At 40.9% G+C, this 24,775-nt stretch overlaps 1 protein-coding gene across 1 annotated transcript; it reads left to right on the forward strand.

Annotated features, from left to right (window-relative positions):
* On the forward strand, positions 1-23,759 carry TRMT61A (tRNA methyltransferase 61A). The gene is made up of 4 exons (XM_010565426.1): positions 1-124; positions 2,899-3,263; positions 12,845-13,111; positions 22,342-23,759. The coding sequence occupies exons 2-4, from the start codon at positions 2,933-2,935 to the stop codon at positions 22,668-22,670; spliced, it is 927 nt and encodes a 308-aa protein (XP_010563728.1). The 5' UTR covers positions 1-124; positions 2,899-2,932; the 3' UTR covers positions 22,671-23,759.
* The last annotated feature ends 1,016 nt before the right edge of the window (positions 23,760-24,775 follow it).

Raw genomic sequence — 24,775 nt, forward strand, 5'->3', positions numbered from 1 at the left:
GGGCGGAGGCGGCGGGGAGGCGGGAGCGCCAGCAGCCTGCGACCGGGGCGGAAGGAGGCGCTGGGCGGGCACCGCGTGTGAGGAGAGCCGGGCCGGGCCTGCTGGCGGGGCTCAGCCCCGGAAGGTAACGGCTCTGGGGACGGGGCGAGCTGGTGGCTGCTGGGGGGACGCGAGGCCCTGAGGAGCGGCGGGGGCCCTGGGGCGAGGGCGCTGCCGCTCCGTGCGGAGCCGCCGCCCGGGCCCGTCACGGGTTAATGCTGCTCTCTCGCAGGCTAATTCCTCCTCTGACCTCGCCGGCAGGCTCTCTCCCCTTCCCTGCCCGGTCTGTGCTTTTAACCCCCACCCCAGCAAACACCCAATTAAATCAGTCAACCCCGGACACGGCCCCGGCGCAGCCGTTCGGTTCCCGGGTCCGCTGCGACGGGCTCACGCGCTCCCAAGGGCGCGGAACGGCGTTACCCCCCTCCCGGCACGGGAGCCGGGCTGCCGCTGAGGGGGCGCGGGGAGAAGCGGCCCCCGGGAGGGCGGGAGGCCCTGCGACCGGGGACAGCCTTTCTGCAGCGGGCGGCCAGGTAGCGGATTCACCGGCCTTCCTGTTACCGGGATGGGGGGCTGCGCTGCCCGGGAGGTGAGACGGTTACGCCTGCCTCCGCCGCCTCCTCCTCCTCCTCCGGAGGTTCCCCCTGCTGCCGTGTCAAGCAGCCAGGCATCTCGGAGAGGGAAGAGGCAGCCTGGAGGTCTGTGTGGAAGCCAGTCAGGAGAGGGAGAGGTGGATCTGGGTTTGGTTGAAGGGAACACAGAATCACTTTAGGGGTTTAACTTGTGAGGCTGCAAGGGATCGCCTGGGTCATTGAGTTTGGGTCGCTGCAGTCGAGGGAAATGTAAAGTTGAGGCAAGCCCATTGAAAAGTCCTAACCCCTTGCCACAAGCCACTGCCTCACCTTCCCTTCTACTGCTACTCCACAGCACCATGTGGCAAAAGTAATACTGTGCCAAGACATCTGCGTGCTACCCAGAGAGTAAAGGAGACACAGGTAACACCAATGCAGGAGGCCCCGCGTTGGTAGGGCATGGAAAATTATTGAAAATGAATGAAAACGAGTGCTTGTAGATCGCCGTGCTCCTTATCATAGCGGGAGACAAAGAAACTACCAAAACTACTCACAGACCCCAAATTTAGTGGCAGGTGAGAGCTGAGCCCGAGAGATCTGTAACTTGGGATGTCAGCATACACTGTTGTGACAATTAGCTGTGCAAAGTGGAGCGGCTCAAAGGAAGGCAAAGAAACTGGAAGCCAGTTTGTGTAATCAAAGAGAGAATAATTCTCTCCATGTCCTTCCAGACATGCTGCAGGAATGTTGCTTTTGCACGTGGGTGTAACTACAGTCTAAATAATGTGAAAGAAATGGATTACAGTCAAGCTCCTTTCAGATGGTACTGTTCTAAGAGCTGAAAACTACATCGCATTAATAGTATCTAGAGTGAGAACTACAAGTGTCATTTATGAAAGATTAAGACATTAATATAATCAGAAGGTGCAAGCTATAAAACATGGTTAAGCATTTGTACTATCTCACAAAGTCCAGTATGTATATGTTTCTGAACTCACGGGATGCCCTTCTTAGTATTTCACCATATGTCCAGACAGGCCTATTCTGCTTTGGCATTTGAATACCTTATGCAATAAGCATGTCATAAGTTATGGAAGTTTTGGCCACAAGCACATCTGTCTATCAGTCTCAGTGACTGCAGCGGAAAAATTCTAAATCTAGCTGCTTAACAGCAAATTGAACTACAAAAAATTCTGGTCAACAAAAAAAGACTAGAATTTGAGAACTAAAAGTTTTTAATGAAAATGATGAAGTAGGACCAAGCTATTACACACTCAGTACAAAAGCACTGGAATCAAGTCATTGTTCTGAAACTAAAAGTAACACTGCTTTTAATTCTGTAGTGGAAGAAGTACCAGAAATCTGACTTTCAAAGCCTTCTGTCATAGGCTTTAATTTCTGGTTTTGAGATTACTTCCTTCCATGAACTGATCAACCTGCAGCTTAGACAGTTAGCTGCCATATCTGAAACGCAATGCCAGGTTTCATTGTAAGCTGCCTTCTCATTTCTAGATTATCTTCTCAAAGGCAACAAAATTTAATTGTAGTTCTCCAAACAGCTCTGAGATCATGGGGCTAAAGTGATGCAACTGTTCGCATTAGTTTGCAAATGGTTGTTTACATTTAGTTGCAGCACAGATCACTTTCCGGACAATTACTTTGCACCCCCAGTGGCATATTAAAGGCCACAATATTGTTCTTTTCCTTTTAGTTAGTCATATTTATGCATAAATTAATGCAGATACTACCTTTATCCTATCTCTAAACCTTCATTTGGAAGACTTTCAAGTAAACTTTTGTTAGTGGTCCTAATAACTAGTGATTGATATCCAGGCAAGTAACAGTTGTCTTATGTTGTAAGTCACCAAGGAATAAGCCAGCAGATGGAAATAAAAGTTACTACTTAACAACAATACTCTGAGAGCTTCTGAACTGGAATTGAACAGAGTGCTGAAGTTGATACTACCTTGCAAGTTTCTCAGTAGTATTCTGGAGCAGGCTGAGTAAATTATAATTTATTTCCTAAATTTTCTTTAAAATGTACCATAAAATGGGAAAAATACAGGTTATATTAAAATCTGTGGGATCTTTCCATTGATTTTAATTGGATCAGCAGTGCAGTGGCAGGGAGGTCCCTGAACTTCATGGAGTTCTCTTGCTATCATCTTATTTGCACAGTATGGTTTTGTTCTGTATTGGGGAAAATAGAATTACTTGGGTTTATGTCTGTAGTTTCAGCTCCATTGTGATCCTGCAAAACTCTCTTGGCATATTTGTTCTCTTCTAGGTGACAACCACCAGCCAACTACAAGACTGTCACAATGAGTTTTGTTGAATATGGAGATACGATAAAGGATGGTGACACAGCTATTGTGTTCTTGGGCCATGAATCCATGTTTCCTGTGAAAGTCCAGCATGGCACTGTAACTCAGACTAAGTATGGGGTCATCAGGCATTCCACGGACCTCATAGGCAAGAAGTATGGCTCCAAAGTAACGTGCAGTAAAGGAGGGTGGGTGTTCATTCTTCATCCAACTCCAGAACTGTGGACTATGAATCTTCCGCACAGAACACAGATTCTGTATTCCACTGACATCTCTATAATCACCATGATGTTAGAACTGAAGCCAGGCTCCATAGTGTGTGAATCAGGTAATAATTAATATGTTGAAATCCTTTATTAAGAACTAACACTTTAATGAAAAAACAGGCTTATCTTTACATTTTGCAAAAGGTCCCTTTTTTTTTCCATTGTGATATAATTTTCCCAGTCTACACATTGAGTAATTCTATTTCATGTGCACGTGTTATTGGCTGCTGTTTCTTCAACAAGTGATGTTACCTCAGTATGCTGGCCTTACGTACAGGTATACCTTTCAGTATGTGTTTGATTAATTTTCTTAGAATAAATATATAAGCATTTTTCTTTCCCTTTTCTAAAACTGTTAAGTACTTAAAAATATTTTTAAATACATGGTTTGAATCAAAATTCAGGCTTTGAATTTGCAGTTTCAGAGAACAGAGTTGAGATCACCCAGTGAAAGAGACTGTGATGATAGGATGTTGAGCTAATAAGGGAAATAAATTGGCAGTATTTATATAATGTGATACCATATAAGTACATGTATTGCATCTTTCTCTTCCAAAGTCTGATCCACTTGTAGCACTCCAACTGCATGCAAAGTCACTGTAGCCATATAATACAATGGATGATGTGTTCATCACAGGGCTGTGTTTTGTTTCTAAACTTGGTTTAATTTATTATGGCTTCCATGATTTTGCTTAATTTGCAAGTGAGGAAATTTTATATTAATAGATATTTTCCTGGTTAAATACAGTTTATAGTAATGCCTTCATGACTTTATTACTACAGGCAGTATGAGGTTTGCTTGATTTGAGTGCATCTCTGTAGTTTGGAAAAATATGAACTGAGGTAGTTTGTCCTTGTTTTTTTCTGGTTGTTTCCTCTGAGTCTTTTTATGAAGCAGTTTCATACACTTCCCTCTCAAGCATAGATACAGCAAAGGATCAGCATGACAGGATTGTGCTGCACTGCATTTTCTTGCATTAAACATTTCCTGTTCCCACCCAAGCGTAATTTTGGACAGCTTTTCAAGCCTAATGACCACTTTCCAACACAATTGAAACACCACTTATCTCTGCATCCAGTTGCACCCATTAAGAAGGAGGTGGTATATCGAGCTGGTTGCTGTATAGCAGCACTTGAAACAGGCAAAGCCATATGCAGAAACCTCTGGTACTGCTCAGATGGTTGGGTCCTACGAGTTTATAATTTGGTTTGTAGGACAATCAGGCATTTTTAGGGTTGTCATGGGAAGTAGCAGTATTGATCATTGGGCAGCTCTTCACATCTTCCCCTCCCTGCTGTGTTTAGACAGAATGGGAAAAATAAACACAGCTAATTATTCAGGGTGAGGGAGGTTTGAATTGCTCCATGTTCTGTCTCACTTGGAATAGTCGAATGTTAAAGTACAGAGCTGCAAATATGTTTTCAGTAATGTCAAAGATACCTAGAGAAGCTGAAAATGTTTGAAAGTTCATTTATCTAAACAGCTAAGAAATGGAAACACTTGATGAGATAACCTATTCAGATTCCCAAAAATGTTGTGAGTCAAAAGTCATAGCCACAAACAATCCTTTTTGCTAACGGGAAACTGTCCCCAGGTTTATTATAATGCCTATGCTGTCAAAGTATTATAACTTCAGCTTTCTGGGAAAAGTGAACAGTTTTACTACTATAGTTTTGCTTGTATTGCTTGAAAGATTCACTGTTCACGAAGAAAGAAGGAAAAAGTATTGCATCAAATTCATCTGGTTAACCTTGAAGCAAGAGATAACTGCAAATGTGCTTGCAACTGACCAGAAGTGGTGATTTGAATTAAAAATTTTACAGATATTGACAACTGGAGCCTCCAGTGTGATGATGTAACCTACTTTGGTGCCATTCTAAATTAGAATGTATTCAGTGATCCAAAATCATTAGTTCTAGATTAACCTTGTGTGGCCCAGACAGAACCAGCCCAATGGCGATTAATAGAAACAAGACAGGAAATCTGGTCTAGTAATGACATTTGAGTCTGCTTCCTGCTGGTGCTGGTTTTAGATGTATTTTGAGCGTTAATTAGCATGGAGGTCTGTCTTTTTTATTATTTGAAATCGAACTGATATACATAGTTGCTGTACGGACTGGCAAAGTAGGCACTGTAAACAGACCAGGCTCTCTTCCTCTTGTCTTACTAATTAGACTGTGGAAGAGTACCCTGCATTTACCCAGTGTAAGCAAGCAGAATGTATGAAGAAAGGATCGATAAAGTGAGATGAAATACCCTCTGTGTCATGTTGTAATGCTGTGAATATGAGTGTAAATGATCTTCTGTGTGTGATTAGAAAAATCCAGTAGAATAACTAGAAGGCTTAATTTTATATCACTTGAATTATGCAGTTTAAATTGATTAGTCATGATTTGTCATAAATGATACAAACATATTAATGCAGTTTTTACTATTTTTAATCATCTTTAATAAATACATAAAGAGCAAGCTTGTCAGCAGTGCATGCATAATTAAAATGATCCAAGTATACTCTATTGAGGCTATGAGGGAACTCGGCATCTGCCTGATGTTTCATGATGGAGGTGTAGGAATATGATCCTTTTTCTTCTGCTAATCTCTAATTTATAAAGGTATGTTGAGATTTAAAAACTGTTAGCACCGTTGCTGGAGCTAAGATCTCTTGAAAGCATTGGTCCCTGGTCTGAGGAATTCCCCTCTCTGATAGTCTTTAACAGCTGAGTCTTTCCAGAATTAAAGGATACTTGAGATAGCTGCTAAAATACCTTCTGTGGGTGGCCTGGTAGTGTGAAACTTTAATTCGTCAGGTAACTCTGATCCCATTTGCGTTCATTGCATGTGCAGCCACTGTCTAGATGAAGGCATGAGCTGAATCTTTTTTTTTGTGTGGCTACACTCTCCAACACTAATCTTGATGTCAGCTTCCCAGGCAAGGCTATTTTCAGTCCAGTGATTACAGCTGCCTGTAGTAAAACAACTCCATTTGACAACAAATATTGAGTTTTTTACATTTATTTTTATACTACATCTGAACCAATATGAAACCTTCCAAATATTTTTTCCAATCAAAAGTGTGTGGAACCCTTTGTTTTTAATTCCCAGTCCCCACATATCGAGGCTGTTTTACTGTCCTCTCTCCCTGGTGAGACCTGAACAAGTGTCTGTCCTAACCCTCTAAATTGCTCAGGGAATGCAGTACAGCACTGTGAAACCTCATTTAATCTGATAAATCTCAGAAATATTTGGCTTCGATGGAGCATTGTATTTAGACAAAATGTAATTTAGTCAAAAGTATTCTAACCACCATCCCAGTGATCCTTCAGCAACCAACAAAATCAGACTCACATGAGCAAAAATGTTAATTGGATTTTTCGTTTCCCTTCAGCTAAATCCCAAATTGAGAATTGCTAAACCCTGTTCATTGCCACACAGCAATGGGTTTCTGAGCCCACAGACTGGATTTCTGAAGACTGAGAACAGTATTTTGGGTTCTTATGGTTTCTCTGTGGAGGAGTAATGAGAGCTGCTGGCTGGCCTTACACTAGAGCTTCTCAAAAATAATTATGAAATTTTCAAACTCACAGCCTGGCTATAGATTTTGTTAAGAGTACACTCATAAAAAAATAATGAGGACTTAATGATTAATGGATACTCAATAAATGATTAATAGTTTATTGTGGAGTCCCAGCAAGTCAGCTGTATACTTACGACTCTTCTGAAGCGCTTATAGACTTTTTGACAAATACTGCTCATGTCTTTACAGTTTTTGTGGCATAAGTATATGTAAACTGTTTGCAGCTCTATCTTTAGTGTAAAATACAGACCAAAGTTTCTAAGTATTAATTTGATTTTGGAATGTGCTCATACTAATTAAGTCAATGTTTTATAATGTCTCCCTTATCTACCTCTTAGCAGCTGTTCAGGTTAGAGTGTGGGAAGAATTCGAAAACCTGATCCTTGTATAGCACCTTCTGAAGTATAAGAAGGGCCTCATCAGTACAAACATCAGAGAGCATAGTATTCTCTTGACATACCAAACAACTGAACCAAAACTGTGGCCACATGAGGCATCCCTCTAATGTATTCAGACTTGTGGCTGACCTGCAGCTGATGAGGAATGCTGTTCATACCCTAAAGCATTTGTTTCCAGACCTTCTGGACTCACTTTCATCTTATCATTTCACTTGACCACCACGTGCATTTCTCATGCAGCTCTGAACTTAACAATATTATATCCGTTTGCAGAAGAACCCTCCCTAAAGAACTCTGACTCTTGAATCTCTAAGGAAGAATTCTTTTCAGTTTTCACATTCCCATTCCTTTTGTAGGCAGTGCCAGCCTTGAAAACTTCCCTGCTATCCTTCCCCCAACTCCTCAGTCTGCTCAGTGTGCAGTGGCCCTCTCTGACTTGCAGGCTGCTGCCTAAAATGTCTATTTCAGCATGGTGTCCACAACAGATAGGCAGGAGAAAGAGCTAATCTTCTGTAAAGGGAGCTTCTTGATTTGCTGTTTCCTCTTTCAGCTGCCAGCTCATCTCCTTGAAACGCTTTCCCTCCCTGTCCTCCTCCCTCTCTTTGTCCCTGCTCTTGCTGTGTCTCACCTCTGCCACCATGATTTGTGCCTTTGACTATCTTCACAGTAAGATCTTAGGGTTAGTTTCCATCAGATGCTTAGTATCTCTTAATATATTTGCTAAGAATTATTAATGATTTTCCTGTTACATAAACTTGTCATGTACAGTGAGCAGTCTTTCTCTGTTCAGTGTTTCTTGACAGATAGTAGCTGTGGAGTTATTAGCTCTGTCTAAAGATTAATTTTCCTTTGGTTTTGAGGCTCCTTCCGTTCTCATGGCTGACTCATGACCTGTCTTACTATTTGCTAGGTCTAAGTGGCGTAGCTAGGAGACAAATACAGCAACACTGTCATTGTTTTGTTGTATTTGCTCATTTTAGAACATCTTAGGTAGCCAAATTTTGCAGCAGAAACTTCAGTTCTATTAAAATGTTATTAGATACTGTATTGACCCAGTATTAAGTAATGTTCCTTATACTTTTTCACTTTTCCTTTTTTCGAGCAATATGAACCTATGTATGCACTTAAGAGCTTCTTCAGCTTTATTCCAAAATGCATTTGCTTATGCACTCCTGTAAATATCTATAGGTCCTAAATCACAATTTGTAGTTCCTTTTTTAAAAAGAAGCAGCCATGATGAGAAATTTTTAGGGAAGACAAGCCAAGCGATAGCCTGCAATGAGGAAATGTAGTGGAACGCAGAATCAGGTCACTTATGTTTATAGCATGGGTGGGATTCCAAAAGGTTAGACAGATATGCTTTGCAAGAAGAAAACAAGACTAAACAGAAAACTGTAAAAATGCACTCTCTTACTTGGTTATCAGTCAAGTGCTATGCTAGATACTGTGGTAACACTCGTGTTTCTGTTGACAGTGTTCTGATGTGTATCTATACTGTGTTGAAATAGCACGCGTTATTTTTGAACAGCTCAGATGTTGTCCACTGCAGCTTTGAAAAGGTGAGAAATGATCTTAATGTGGACATTGTCTCAAGATGGCTGAAGTGTGTGGAGGCTTCTCTGTGGAAAACCTGTCACTTGAATAAGCAGAGAGTGAGAAGAACAGATCTGTTTGAGGTCAGGAGAATGATCAGGGAGTTCATCTGATCAATACTTAGTTGTCTACAAATCAGAAGGAGGTATCAGTAAGTGCTGAGCTAGAGTGTTTCATCTAGGTGTTGACTTCTTAGGATTGAGATCCCTCTAAAACTGCAGTGTTTTCCTTGTCTTGGGAGAGGGCAGAAACACTCCCCTGAGCTTAAATGTATCAGAGAAGAACAGAGTGTGCTTGAGCTCAGGAAGAAGGGAAGGATACTACATCCGTCTGCAGGGCCATTAGCCAACTAACTCGTGGTTTTAACACAGGATCTCAATTCATGCCTTTGGACTGAGATGGACCACTTTCTTAGTCTACATACTGATCCCCTACACAGTGCCTCCTCCTCAGATTTTGAGCTTTGAGTATGGCATATTGGGGACCCTGTGGTGTCTCATTAAATGCCTTCAATGCAGATGTCTCCTTTTTGACCAAGATGCTTAAGATCACAGAGTAGTCAATGTAAAAGAGCATCATATTTTCCAAAGGCATTAGCAATGACCTAAGTGCTCACCTAAGTGAGCTCTAAAAACAGCAGCTGTGGTGTTAAGAATGTCTTCAGTACAGTTTGAATTATCGTTGTTTTACCTCTCTTCTATAGGCGCCATGATTAATACGCTGTAGTCAAATGGGCATTGTCTTGTGGTAAAGAGCAAATAGTTTCTAAGGCTATTTATAGTGCAAGCTGTCAGAAAGGCAAGCGTCCTGGTATAAAAATTATAAACTGTATTTGTTCTACAAGTTGTCTTACCTTCCGCTTTCTTGGTCAAACCAGGAACACAGGCATTTCACCACACCTGTATGAGAATGAAAATCTATTGAAGTCCATCCAGTTCTTAACTTGTATTTTCTGATACAAAATAGTCATTTTTGAGCATTCAGTTTTTTGGTTCATTGCTATACAGGTAATTCAGCTATGATATTTCAGGTTTGGTAGCATTCTAGTTCATGTCTTCAGTAGTACTCCTTGCGTTTTGCTGCTTTCCTGACTGATTCTGTATCATGCTAACGATACCTGTCATTTCCCAAAGAAACCTGAATCTGACTAGAACTTATTCCAAACTGGTGCCTAAGACTCTTTGAGTCATATTTTGCCAAATACTGCTTTTTCCAGTAGTGATCTTGAAATAAGAACAAAGAGAAATTGAAAAGGAATTGAAAAGGTGGTAGGAGGGCTCAAGTGTTGACTGTTGCAGATTTGCAGGGGAGAAGGTGAATGTAAACATTCATCTCCCCTTCTACAACATCAGAGGAACATAAGGTTGAACCCCTGCCTTCTGTAGACAGTGCTGATGGGGCTTTAGGGGTTGAGTATGGACTCATGCTGAACTGCCAGACCCTCATATTCTTAATGAATTACATCAAGCGTGCTGAACTATCAGGCACATGAGAGTTGAGGGTCATCATTTCACAGGACTGAGTTCAGAATCTGTCATCTCTTCAAGGATAGATTTTACAATGGTGCACGATTCATAACCGTCTTTGTTTCTTGCAGTTTTGAGAGTGTTGTCACGGAGAAGGCAGGCAGCATCTTCAGAAATACTCTCATTAATGATGTTAGTGTGATAGAATTTGATATGTTAAAATGTGATACATATGTGTTATTCTCATGTTTGTGGTAGCCACTCAACAATAAATAATTCCTGGCAACCTTGTTTAACAAAAGCTCAGTCTGTAATACGCCTGCAAGTGGTGACTTCCAACATCCTGGTTTTAGTTCAGGATTTGGCTTGGAGTGTTTGTGAATAAAAAAAAGAGTACAAGAAAAGAAGCCAAAAATACTTAATGGGTTTTCCTAGGAAGGAAACAAACAGTATCTTCTGTGGTGTTTTTAAGAGCAGATTTAAAAGGAAAGTGATTAAAAATGTAAAAGAATATGAATAAGGAAACTGGATACATGCACAAGCTGCCTCTCCTGCTTACAGCCCAGCTGTGCTGACAGGCCTTCTGTTCACTCCTTTAGATTAGCAGAGAAAGATGCAGAAAGTGTGCAGCATGACCCATTTGAGAGGTAAAATAATTAAATTCTGTCAGTTTGCAAAAGTTCTCAATTGTGCAATAGTGCCTTCTGGCATGAAATGTAAAGGCAGAATTTCAGTCATTTTAGCATCCTGTGAACAATAGTTCACTGCTCTTGTCATTAAAAAAATAACCAAACCATGAAGTGCTTTCTTTGCTATGCACATATATCATTGAGTTTTTACAACCACATGGCTGTTGTGCTACCATTACTCCTTTTGACCAGGGAAAAGTTTATGTTGACATTTAGAGCCTACAGATGCCATGACCAGATAGTTTTTCATGTGTGCACATGCAAGTGTCTTTTGCCTTTTGTTTGCTTTATTTTAATACTGGCATGAATGCACAGATTTTCCCTTTAAATAAATGTGTGTGTCACAGTTTCTCTTTTCCCTTGGACCTCTCTGAGGCCAGTGCTAAAATCTGTAGGTCCTCTCTCCCTGCCTAATCTGCCCCATTAAAGTTGGGGGGAAGGTGCTAGTCTGCCTGTTGGGGTCAGAGCCCTCTCAGAGGGAAGCAGAGGAGCAGTGCTGATTCCGCAGTGCAGGCGGTTGTTCCGGGGGCAAACATGGGCCCTGAGCTCTGTTTACAGTCTGAATGGCTCCCCTTTCAGAGCTGTCGGATTAAATGCAGTGCCACAAGAATGTTTCTCCCCTTACGTGACTAGAGGGCAAGAACCTTGGATCCGTCAGTAAACTCTGACTTCCTGAACAGTTACGGGAAGTATTGCTCCAATTAAGCAGCTGTACCAGCCCCTGTGTCCCCTAATTAATTTCCTTTCTACTAGTTTCTGAGCTTTCTCCACCACTGCTGTACTTCAGGTTCTGTCCTTTATAAGTTTTTTAAGATTTATGTTAGTTGAAAGAACTTGCTTCAGGCTGAAATTTAGCCTGAACAGTCATTGAAGATAGCTAGAAATAGATTTTCTTTCTACAGGAGAAATGTGTTCCAAGTACAGAATTATAAATCAGTAAACACAGATAATTTGGGGTTGCTGTGGGGTTTTGAGTTTGGGGGGTTATTCAGTTAAATGCCACTTGAGTGAGTAATTTGCAATTTGAATTGGTATATGGGAGTTTTCTTCAGTGAAAACACTGGTTATTAGTCATTCATCTATTTAATACTCCAATGGATCATTTAAAAAAAGTTTCCTAAATTATCGAACTAAAAGAAGGAAAAAAATCTGTGTCTTAATAGTTAGTCCGTGGTTGTACATCATAATTGTACTTACATACAATTTCAGGTATGTGATGGATCTCATTAGACTTCGCTAAGATTGTGTAGGCATGTATGTACGTAAGCCACATGTGAAATCAGGTTGTTTGGTCAGTGTGACTCTAAGGAGCCCGGAGGCCTTAGTTTTGGATAATGTCAGTGGGAGCTGAGGATGGCCAGTGTCTCTTAAGAGGCCTGGGCTAAACAGACTCCATATGCTGAAGCCATTTGTTTGCATGGATATCAATAGGACTTTCAAACACGGACCCTTGCCAACATCTCTTCTTTGTTTTAATGAAGTATAAGGTTTTGAAAATACGTTAAAATTTGCCTTCATCTCTTTTCACCCTCGAAGAGTCTGGCACTTTGAAAAAACTCTCTGGATAATTTCCCTGAATTTTTCCTGTTGCATTTACTTCCTCCTGTTGTCTTGTGGCACTTGTTAGAGCTATAGCTGACCTTTGACATTACTGTTCTACTCCAGGGAGAGAGGACAGGTCCTGAGTTTGCCAGATTTTTAATTAATGCTTTGAGGACCCTAGAGACTGTTTCCTATGTCTTTTAGTCCCCCTCTCCTTGTGAAGGAATGACTGTTCTCTTTCAGTAGTTTAACCAATGGTTTATGTTCATTTGGGTTTGGGGTAAGTGGACTTTGCGTTTTGGCAGGACTAATGGAGAAGACCTTTGTTCTAATGTTTAGCACTGTCAAAAGATATTTCATGAGTTGTTTGTCTTTTGTAGGTACGGGCAGCGGATCCCTCTCCCACGCTCTCATCAGGACAGTGGCTCCCACAGGGCACCTGTACACGGTGGAGTTCCACCAACAGAGGGCTGAGAAGGCCAGGGAGGAGTTTCGAGAGCATGGGGTGGAGCATCTGGTCACCGTGACCAACCAGGATGTCTGCAAAAATGGGTTTGGTGTCTCAAACATTGCAGATGCCGTGTTCCTAGATATTCCATCTCCATGGGAAGCCATAGGACATGCAAAGTCAGCATTAAAACCTGAAGGTAACTGCACTTGCCTCTTTCTGTTTGGGAAGTACTGTGCATACACACATCTCTGCCTTTGAGCCATACACTAGATCTGCTCGCTTCCGTTGTGTGATCACTGTTCTCAAATGTCAAAGTCTCTAGGCATTTCTAAGGCTGAAAAACCTTCAAAAGAAGTCTTCAATTTACAGTGGAAGATTTGAAAGGACAAGAACAACTTTTTCCTACAGGCCTGTGCTAGCTACAATTAGCACGGGCAGTTTATAAAAAGCCCTTTGAACCTCTGTCAGGTGCATTTTGCTAGATCTGAGGTGTGTGCAAAGCAGCAGTAACGATAAATGCTGAAAGCAAATTTTTTCTGCAATTCAGTGCAAAGGTGTTTGTATAAAAGGTGTTCAGATGCACTTCACATCAATCATTGCAGATTTGGACCTATTCAACAGAGCACCCCATCAGTAATGTTAAAGAAAATGTGGTTATACTTAAATATGCTTGCCAATTTCTGCCTTAAATCTTTGCTGTTGGAGCTAATGAGAAGTTTGCTGTTGGTTGCAGTGGGAAAGGAACATAAAGGCTGTTATAGCTTATGCCAGTTATTCTGGGATTGTGACAGCAAGTGAGAACTGCTGTTGAAATTTTTGATGGATTTAATCAGTTTATTATAAATCTTTTCCCTATTGAAAAATCAGCTTCAGTGAATAAATCATTCTTTCATCCTGGAATGAGTTTTCCCCTAAGTAGTGTTACACTAATGTAACCATACTGTTGTGGATCTGAACTAACTTGCGCCAGATCACTTCCATCTACAAAAGTGACTTTTCTAATCAAGAGAGCATGGAGTGCTGAACAGTGCATGTGCTGGGACATGAGTTTAATAAAATTTGATTATGTGCCAAGGCCCAGTTCTTTGTTAAAATATGTAATCACAGGCCTGACTAAGTGAATTACTAGGTCTTCTTGAAATCACAGGATTTAAACTTGTCTTTAAATGTCACTGAATATGCATTACCTTGCTGAGTCAGGACTGACCCAGCTGTTAGGCTACCTCAGCTACTACTGAAAATTTTCTAGAAGCTTTCTGATACCAATGTAACACACACTTTCTTTAAAAAGTGAATAGGTAGAGACTTGCTAACACTCTGTACCTGCAAGAGTTACAGCTTAATTTGTAGCTTCTTTCCAGTGTGTCCTGGGAAAAAATAATTTTCACTGCACTGTACAATGCCCTTCCCATGCTCAAATTATCTAATCTAGTGAGCACAACACTCAGCTGACTTCCCAGCTTAGAAGGCGCTGCATTGCGCAGGCCAATTTGAATTATTTAAGTAGTGTATGTTTAGAATACTAAGCAGAGCTGCTTAAACAGTTCCAAGTTGTGAATTCTTGTCTCACTCCAGCATTTGCAATCCTAGAAAAGGTATTATAGTCCCAAACTGGCCATACCATCTGGCTATACTTTTCTGTGCTATGCTACAAGGTTACATCTGCTTAGGCAGTATAAATAATACTTTAAAATCCCACATTTTTGTGTTTGTGAAGTGGCATCATGCACTTTACGTACCAGTCAAAAGGTGAAGTTGCTGTTCCTTGCTGCAGTTTTTGCTGCAAACAGCCACCAGTGTCTGAGATCTGGTATTAGTCTAAGGCTCATCTTTTGGGTTTCATAGTACCTGTCTGAGCCAGGGGGCATTTTTTTTAATTTTGCATATAAACAAAATCTGGTTTTCGTATAAAATATAATTGATTGTAGTAGTAATAGGTACAGACTTACACACGTTTCTGTTTTATTCCAAATCACGCAGCTATTTTTGTTGTGGGGTTTTTGTACTGCTGTAAAAATCTAAAATATGATAGAAGGGTATCTGTAACTGCTTCCCTTTCCCTACCGCAGGCAGATAATTTTATAGTGCTCCTTTGTTTTGTTTTCGAATAGTTAAAGCTCTTCTGCAGTAAGAACAGTCTGTGCACATACTGCCGTTGTTCACCGCCATTCCAAGGGTTAGTATAGTGATAAAGCATCACTGGAGAAAAAGAGTTGTTCCACTCTTTTCGCTCCACCCTCTCTCTCTCACATCTGGACAGGGTCACATTTGAACCATTCTTACTGTGGGTTTTATTGTGATGTGCCATGCAAATATCGCAGCTGTACTGCCAGATAGTGATAATTTATTCCCTAAAGTCTTAAGGTACTTTGAATGAAATCAGAGCTAAGGAAGTTCAATGTATAGCGTCAGCTAGCCTCCTCTTTAAAACCGCAATAGTCATTATAGAGTGTTCAGCTGCGACAGTGTGTATGAGAGAGTTCTTAACCTTAACAAAACCTTATCATATCAGTGTTTTCTCTCCTACTTAAGCTCAAGATCCTGAATAGTTGCAGCTTCTAGCCAGCTGAGTGTTAATGATGCTCTTTACAGAGTACATTTATTGCTTGCGTTACGCCTTGCAGTATGCTGTAAATACACTACTTACAGTAGCTTGGCCTCCCATTTAAAGCACTGCCAACCTCTGAAAAGCTAAAAGAATAAAATGGCACAGTAGGTTTGTGACGTGAAGGTTCTTGTCCTCTGGTGATGTGCTCTGCCGACGTTCAGGGTTGCATCTTAACTGCATCTTTCTGTGCTGATTTCACCAGTCACACTTTCAGCAGAAACGCTGCTTGTAATATCCCTCGGGCAGTGCTGCACTGCAGAACTTGCTTTCATTTCCAGACCTGCACTGTTTTTTCTTTGGCAGCATCTGCTGATTAATGCTTTTCTATAGTCATAGCTGCTGTTCCCAGTATCTGACCTTGGTGGTTTTTGCAAAGTTGCTGTTAATCCCTTCAGGTTAAACTTTAAAAATTGTGAATGTAACAAAATGAAAAAATTGTGAGGTAACAAAAATATCCTCGATATTCTACAGTTCTTAAATGCTCTGAAACTTTTGACTCACAGTCATCTCACAGCTGAATACTGTAGTGCTTTGAATATAATTCTGCACCCACCTACTCTACTCTTATAAATATTGTCTATTTCTTCCAAGGCTGTGGAAGATGAGGCAGAAACCCATTTGTACAATAGTTTTCATACAGATTTTAAATTTTCAGGTAGGGAGATGGAAAAATACAGCCTTATATTAGGTCGGATTGGCCTCTCTCATTACAAATCGGTCCTTGGTGGTGTTTAAATTAACAGTCTGAGTCACAAAATTATTAAAACCACCCCTCTTTTATTTCCTTTCTTTCTTTTAAAGACTTTACTCTTAAATGCAGACTTGCCACTCCCTCTTGAGCATCATAAAGCCCCTAAATTATGAGTTTGTCAAATTGTGATCCTCGAGATATCACCTGAATCATGGTGCTCTCAGGTCTCCCCCCAAAACTCTGCAGGGAAAGTTCCCTCTGCACATCTCTCTGTTTGGGCCTCTGTGTTTCCTGCCATCACAGAAGCCCTTCAGCAGTACTGTGCTCTTTGTAGTAGTAGTAGGTTTTCATTTCCAAAGTCTTATATTTGTTTCATTTGTACACAATGGACTTAAAACAAGTCTTGTTTGCATTTTTTTCCCCTTAGCATAGCCATTGATTGTTGTCCTAACCTGCCGGATTTGGTTATTATAGATGCTGTATAAGAGAATAAATAATATCTCATCCTCCCAGTAGCCTGTGGTGCAGGTAAGGCATTGTCTGGTTTAGCTAGTTTCAGTTTTCATTTGGGCTTGCCTTCCTCTTCCCCTGAGCTTTCAGGGAATACCATGTCCATGCAGAAGGTCTCACTGGCTATTTTTCTTGAGTCCCAGAGGTTATTCATGATCGGGTTTTAAACCACCCAGATATGGCTTTGAGGAGCAGCTGAAATCCCTGGCCACAAGTCTCACCCCTGTGGTATCAGGGTAGGGAGTACGCCAGGCTGAATCACACTGAGAAGAGGGCAGTGACATCAAGGCTGATGTTGTTTGGGCTCAGACTACCTCAAGAACACACAGGGAATGTGTTAGGGCAGGAAGTGGAGCCTGACAGTCTAGCATGCTGTTGTCCTCCACCCGTGCAGGTGGTACTCAAGTCAGTATTAACATTTCTCATGTCCCCAGGAGATTGTTTTGAAATAAATGAATGAAGCAATAAGTGCTTGCTGAAATGTTGGCACCAGCCTTTGCTAGTGTGGTACTTGCTTTGATTCGAAGGAAAATTAACTCAAGGTGAGGTTAAAGATCCACAAACTAACTTTAAATTGAAGCATATCCTGTCAACATTGAGGGGCCATCTGGTCTAGTGCAAAGCTGCCCCACTAGGATCTAGGACTGGGTGCTGACCCACAAAGCTTCGTCTGGTTCCCAAGCACTGGCTGCTTGCTGGGCCAGCCCCAGCTGTTGTATCTCATTGGAGGGCATTAACCTAGCTCTGGTGTGTCAGGGGTTGGTAGGTTAGGTGCATGTGATGGGCCTGGCCTGAAGTAAAAGTGATTCTCTCATGTGTCAAAAGTCAAGCAGAAGGATTCCTGCATTGTAATCCATGCTGTGGAATGCCAGCCAAAGCTATTGGCCTTTACACAGTTTATAGGAAGTAGTTTGGGATGAAAGGATCCTCAGAGGAAGTTGTTAAGTTTTCTTCCCCAATTCGGAGCCAACTGATTTTTTATTTTCCTTGTTGCATGCTTTTGCCAGCCCATAATAGTGAGCAGGAATAAATTTCTTTTGAACGATGCACGTACAAATGTAGAGGTTAAGGTCACATTTGCAGAAAATCACATCAAGCTCTTACTAATGAGCTGGCAGGTGATTTGGAGAAAATTTCTTTTCCGAATCAAGAAACATCCTTTAATTTCTTCCAACAGCCGAATCCTCTAATTTCACTTGTCAGGGAAGCTACATCAAATCGCCCACGAGCACACTCACTTAAAGGACGTTCTGTCCCCTTTTACGGAGGCAATATTTTTAGTGTCCTACTAGCGCAGAGTAAATGCCATGGTGATGCTGCTCAGTGACTCTCCTGCCTCACCCCTACATAATGATAATGCTTGTGTGATTTTTTTTCTTTCATGAGATCTTTGTAACATAATCTTCCAATTATGACAATGCACTGAAGTCCCAAAACCCAGAGCTGTATTCTTTTACCAGAGATAAAAATGCTGTGTTATATTCTTTACATCACAGAACCATTTCTAAAATTACAGGCCCTTTTCCTTGGAACTTAATGGTGCTGCACTACATATGTTCTTTTTGCATCTTCTGAATAATATTGGGATGATGAAAAAACCTGTCAGAGCACTTCTGACACATACTATAACTACAGAAGTGAGAGCACATAACTTGGACATGTTTTGTGTATTGTAAGCGTGCACTGGAGTTCTTGTCAATTGGGTAGCACTGCCATATTTTCCATACTTGAAACCTAATGCAGTTATTAGCTAAATAGAACTGGTAGAGGCGTTAGTCCTTGCTCAGACAAACCAGAAACAAAATTGCTGGAGTTGCACGGGAATGCACCAGTAACTGCTCTTGAAGGAGGAGCAATTTCCAAGGCAGTGACCTCCTGGAAAGATGCAAGGGTGTGTCCCTTGATTACTAATTAGATACTGTCTGTTAAAATGTACAGTGCTATGTGGATGCAAATCTTCTCTTTTATTTCCCCCTTCCCTTAAGCTCTCTTCTCTAATCATTCCAGTCTGAATTGTACTTCAATTTTCATATCCTCTTGACCCTATTGCTGGTTACAATGACTGCCAGGACTGTGTGGGCTTGTTCCAGCCTACAGATTCGGGAGATTTAACCTCTCCATTAAATGTTTCAAACTAACTCAGTCCCTGTAAAATTGAAGGTAGAAAAAAATTTAAGTCTTTCATACAGTCTCATTATTCTCTTCTCCTCAGCTGTAGCACTTGTCAAATGCATTATACATGAATAAACACATTTCTAGACAGCTCTTCAGATCAAAAAGCTCACACAGCTTCCCAATGTGAACAGGATTAATCTCAGATAATTACTATATCAATTTATGGTGACACACAGATCTCATTAACCAAATTTAGGAACGGTAGCTTTCCTAAAAGGAGAGCTCTGAAAGAACACAAACTCCATTTGTACTAAAAAGTTTCCGTTCAGTTGTTTTCACTGCTCTCTAGTCTAGTCCACCCCTTTTTGAGCCACAGACAGAGCAGTGTGCCCCAGCGAGCGAGCGGAGAGAGGGAGTACATGTCTTTTCTTCATTCATTAAGGAATCCTTGGCATGGCAAGACAAAGCAATGCATATTCAAGTCCTTTAAGCCCTAAATGCCTCTTGATGTCTAAAGGACAAGAGGGCTCTCAGAGAATCTGAGAATTGTGAATGCTGAAATCTAGATTTATATCTGTTTGGTGATTGTGACAGAAAGGGTGTTGCCTAGCTGGTAATCCGGTGGGGGTACAGGGGACAGCCCACAATGTAGAGAATTCAGAAGCATCTGGTCTGTTGAAGATCTGCTCCTAGAACAGATGAGTATGTCCTTTCGAGTGCTGGTTTTCTGCTGCTTAGAGTCCAGGTTTTTTGCTGTTTAAACACACCACGGCAATTGAAGCTTTCCCAAATCTTTCTATTTTAGACAGCGTCTCACAGGCTGCAGCTGCAATTTCATTTTTGCCTTCCAACCTTCTGCGAACTGTTTGTTTCCCATTGTCTCTTAATGTCTGCTTAATCAAACAAGTCCAGCCTGCAAGTCATGTCCGGCCTGCCCTATGGTGTGTCCAGGAAAAAGCAGAGGAGGCCCTTCTCCCACTTGTTAGGATCCATAAAGACAGATGCTTGGTGGTTTTGCTTCTTAGCTGTTTGTAGGTATATTTATTTGGGAGTGATGTATAATAATAATGAGAACAATAGGTGCAAAAGGGAAAAAAATAAATTGGCAGAACTACTGACACCCACTGGATGCTCTCAGTTATATGGAATACCAGCCGTTACGCTGTCTTCTCACTCTTCATACCTGAGAAGCTTCCAGCAATGCAGTAAGTAAAGTAACATTATTTTTTGCGCTTCCCCTCTGGATATTAGCTATTGCAAGCAAAAGCTTTCTTCCCTACCAAGTGGCTTGAAAGCCTATTTTCTGTAACCCTATGTCCCCAAGCAGTCCACTTTGCAAGGAGGCAGTCTGATAAATCATCACCAAGTTTGGTGTTGACATGCTGTGCTCAGCTGACCATCCCGAGGCAAAATGAAGGGTGCTCTGCCTTTAATTGAAGGCTTGACAAGAACCGTAGGCGGCTCTGCAGCTTGTATGGCAACAGCTGTGTGCAGACTTCTTAGTTTTTGACTGTAAATCTAGAGCATGTGAATTTGAAAGCCTAAACATATCTTGAAACCCTTGTAGTCAGAATAAATAAGAACAGACTTACTGTAAATGTAAATATATTTCCCTTTTTTATTGCAATATAAAACACCAAAACCAAAAAGCCTGAATGAAATAGTAGTAAGTCTCTGGTCTCTCTGCACATTCTTGCTTTGCAGACAAAGAGTTATTGTGAATTGACATTTAGCTAAGTTAGACATTTGTTCACTTCCCTACACAATAAGAATATAACATCTTTCTTTATAACATATGTGCATCATAGTAGCTTTCTAATTATGTAACAGAAATTTCTTCCTCAGCTTTTCTCTTTTACATCTACAAACGTGGTAGAAGTGTGTACTGCTTTGGCCAGAAAAGATTAGCTGTCTGATTCAGAATCATTTTGGTAACCCTGGCCATCCTGATGAACATAAAAATCTAATTTCATGGGAGCTATCGGACTGGGTGTGCAATTAAATCAGCATCAACAGAATTGGTTAATAATGACACATACCAGCATTAATTTTGCAGGTGACTATTAGATTTGGTTTTTAATTGTCACTCGAGGGAATTACTTGTCCAGGGTACTTTGTTGTGAAGATGCATGATAAGAACCCCTGGCTGTGGAGACTTTATTTCAGGACTAAAATTAAATCCTACTTAGTATATGGTGGATTAATGGTCATGGAAGGTGTTCTTCCCCAGTCAGTACCCAGCACATCATTGCTGCACAGTAACTAGAGTGCTACAGTGACGTGACACTTTCAGACCTGATGCTTTCTTTTTTTAGACTTTAGAAACAAAAAAGGAAAAAAAAGGGAAGTTTGAGATAAAGCAGGCTTCATGTAGTCCCAGTATAGCCTCTATTTTTAGCAGGATGCTTTGCTCTCACTTGCATGGGTTCTTTAACTACTTAGACAACCAGTGTTGGAAGGCTTGACTGGATGAGCCTGGGAGAGGGCTGGGAAGGAATGTAAATCAGGTCAGCAACCATTTTCATCTAATTGTAATAAGTAAAACAATAGCTGAAGCCACATTGCCCAGCGTTCCTTCCCCTAGCACAAAAGCCTTTCAGGAAGGGCAGTTGCCTTGTGGGACACTGTGTCCTGGGTGAAAGCACATGCCCTGGCTTTATGGCAGACAGTATCCTTATAATTCTTTGATCTGATTTGGCTGTGGCTTTTCAGAGTAAATCTGAATCATTCTATTCTCAGCTGTTAAGGTGACATTGTAGCACACAGAAAGTTGTAGGGGGCCTATTAATACTCTGTATTTAGAATCAAAAATCTGATCTGTGCAGAGACAAGGAGACAGTGTTAGTTTATCACTTAAAAGTCCTATCCTAGAGTTTTGAAGCAATTGCTGTAAACCTGCCCAATGTGATATCCAGTAAACTTTAATGCTCAGGAGACATGCTAGTCAGCTTGACTAAAAGGGTAAAGCCTTAACAGCACTCCATCTATGGCCTGGAGAGATTACTTTATTCTGTACTCACATACCATCATTCTCAAATAAACACAGCCACTTTTATCAGAGTGTGTGTGCACGCACGCTTATATTCTAATGAAGGCAACTCTGTACAGTGTGTGGAAAATGACTTCTGGCTTTGTGTAGGTGCCAACTCCAGCTCAGTGCCTCGGCCCAGAATAGTGGATAGTGATTCCAAAAGAGTCGCTGCTCTAAAGAGATCAACTTTAACGGTTTTGTTGTGAACAAATGTGGGCAACACTGGATTTGGAAGATGAATGAATTTGCTGTTGCAATTTTTAAAGGGTCTGAAGCATCTTGTGGAGTCATCTGTGTTTGATTTTGTGCTGACGCTTTACACCTGCATAGTAGCCTCATGGAGATTTTCTTGAAAAATGTTTTCACTTTGTATAATAGTAACTCTGTGCATCTGTGAGAATTTGAAAAAAAGATAAAAAATGCTTCATTTTGGGTTTTGCTCTCTTTTCCACTACCTGTCTCGTTTTGCAGGTGGCCGCATCTGCTCTTTCTCCCCTTGCATTGAACAAGTCCAAAGAACCTGCCTAGCGATGGAAGAATTTGGTTTTACAGAGATTAACACCTTGGAAATTCTGCTCCGAGTGTACAATGTAAGGACAATTAGCTTGCAAATCCCTGACCTTGGAGAAGCAGCTGAGGATAATTCTAGCACTGGCTTTGACAGCAGCAACCCATCAAACCAAGGTAGCCTGTGCGCTAATCTGCAGCAAGGAACTGTGCAGTTCAAAAGCGGCGTGCCACTCAGGGAGATGGTTGGTCACACTGGATATCTGACCTTTGCCACCAAGAGCCTGTTTTAGTACATGTTGAGTTTGTGCAGTTTGGAGTGTTTTGTGTGTTTGTGTATGTATTCTGTTTTCGTGGTTCTTTTTTGTAGGGCATCCAAATTTTTACTTGTCAGGGAATTCCATATATAGTCACATTTTCTTGGAATATGCCTTGTTTAAATAGCAGACAAGCATTAACCAGAGCAGCACCAAGGGAATGTTGAAACTCTGGAGTGGTGCTCCACTTGCTGTCAGAAAGAAGATGAAGTAATAACGAATAGCCATTCACTGGAATGTGCAGAATAAAGATCCCCACTGATAAGAAAGCAAAACATACAGTGCACTCATTGCAAATAAGTTGGATTTTTCCTCCTCTTTTCTGAATTACTTTCCCAGGTTTAGTTTTTTTTTCCTAGCACCACTAGACACTTCTTTTTGTAACTTCTCTAGTGTCTGTGTTGCTCTTAGGAATGTGAAAGTGCCTACTTGCTTCCTTTTAGATAGGAAAGTTGCGAGGTCATAGTTTGCCAGCACAACTGATCATAGAATTAGTGTTTCCTTGGAATAGTGTTCGGCTGCACAGGGGATTATTGGCAGTGCTCGGGAGCACAACCTCTCACTCCGTTCCAGGCTGGCATCTGCAAATCATTTAGCTTACACAGAGGTCAAAGAAGTGCGCTAATTGTTGGATTTGGTTTAAAATAGTATATTGTTCTCATCAATTTATAGTAGAAATTTGGACCTGGATTCATACTGTAGTCTTCTAATAGATCATCCGCTTTCATAGTTGATGAATCCACTGTGAAAATTCATTGAACGGGTGGTTAATATTATCTGAACACCTCTTTGTAAGTGGTGTGGCTGAGGTTCTGTTTGTTTGGTGGTTTATGTGCATTATGGTGTACTGCCTTCCTGCAGTTGAATGACAGATTGCTTTTGGCAGGATTTCTGTCTCCAAATTGCAACAACAATGCAAACAGTAAAATCCTCAACCAGCTTTATCAATTAAGTTTTCAGACCATTTACTCTTTGGTCTTCCATACAGAGCTGGTGGTTGTGATGAACTATGTGAATGCTGGATTAAATTTTTTATTTACAGAGTAAAATAATTATGCAAATTTATAAAGTTCCTGGTTTGGTTTTTTTTTTCATGAATTCAAAAATATTTTTATTCCAGCCACTAGTACTGTCTCTGGAAGCATTTAGCTGTGCCTTGCATTTGGTACCTGAATATATCGATTGCCATGTAAGAAAAATAACCATTCATAAACCACTGCCTGAACGTTTGAACCTGATATCCCTCCCCCTTTCTTGACAAAAATAAACAAAGCTAAGCTTTTAACGTGTTATAGCAGAATGCTAATCCATAACGGTTTAAAGAAAGCTCAACCGATCACGACAGCAAAGATAAACTGTTGAGCAGATTAAAGGCAGAAAGCAATTCTGTTGAACTAAATCAGTTATGTAAGTTGGCCTACAACTGTAGCACTTCTCCAGAAATTATGTGAAAGTTCTCTTTCTACTGCTGTTAATGTCCTCCAGAAAGGCATGCAGTAAACTGTAAATACTCTTTGTATGGTTTGGTAGCTGTATTATAGCAACACGCTTGCATGTGTATGCATATGCATGTTTGTGTGCTTAAACCACCAACGATAGAAGTAAGGCTAAGGTACTAACATAAACCAGAAGAAAGGATGGGGAAATACAACATTAAAGCTAAAGGTTGTTCTTAACTTCCGTCAAGGTGATTCTCATTCACTAACAAGTGGGATCCCCAGTCTTTACCAGGGATAATTCCAGCCCTAGACTTGATTGTTTTTTCCTGACAGACTTTATTTTAAAACAGTGTAACATTTAAACAGGATGAAAGAGGAGCAAAGTCACATTTCTGTCCTACAAATAGCCATGGAGTGGAAATACCAATGTGCCTTCATGGAGCCTGAAACAACGCTGATGCCTTTCTGCCTACAAAGCCCAATTCAAAACCCCTTGAAATAAACCATTGACTTTGCATGGTCCCATATTGATTTGATCCCTGCTGAGGAAGAACAAGCATTGCGTAAGAAGAGAAGGATTTCATTTCTGTCTTTGCAATATTAGAAAGGCTTCTGTGTTTTTGTTGCCAATCACAGCTATGG

The sequence above is a fragment of the Haliaeetus leucocephalus genome, unplaced genomic scaffold (assembly GCF_000737465.1).
Source record: "Haliaeetus leucocephalus isolate CR32 unplaced genomic scaffold, Haliaeetus_leucocephalus-4.0 Scaffold191, whole genome shotgun sequence".
NCBI lineage: Eukaryota > Metazoa > Chordata > Aves > Accipitriformes > Accipitridae > Haliaeetus > Haliaeetus leucocephalus.

Excerpts from the sequence above, each read along its gene's own strand:
- TRMT61A (XM_010565426.1), top strand. The coding sequence starts at position 2,933 with ATGAGTTTTGTTGAATATGGAGATACGATAAAGGATGGTGACACAGCT. Across the intron at positions 3,264-12,844 it reads CTCCATAGTGTGTGAATCAG|GTACGGGCAGCGGATCCCTC; the intron begins GTAATAATTAAT and ends TGTCTTTTGTAG. Across the intron at positions 13,112-22,341 it reads GTCAGCATTAAAACCTGAAG|GTGGCCGCATCTGCTCTTTC; the intron begins GTAACTGCACTT and ends CTCGTTTTGCAG.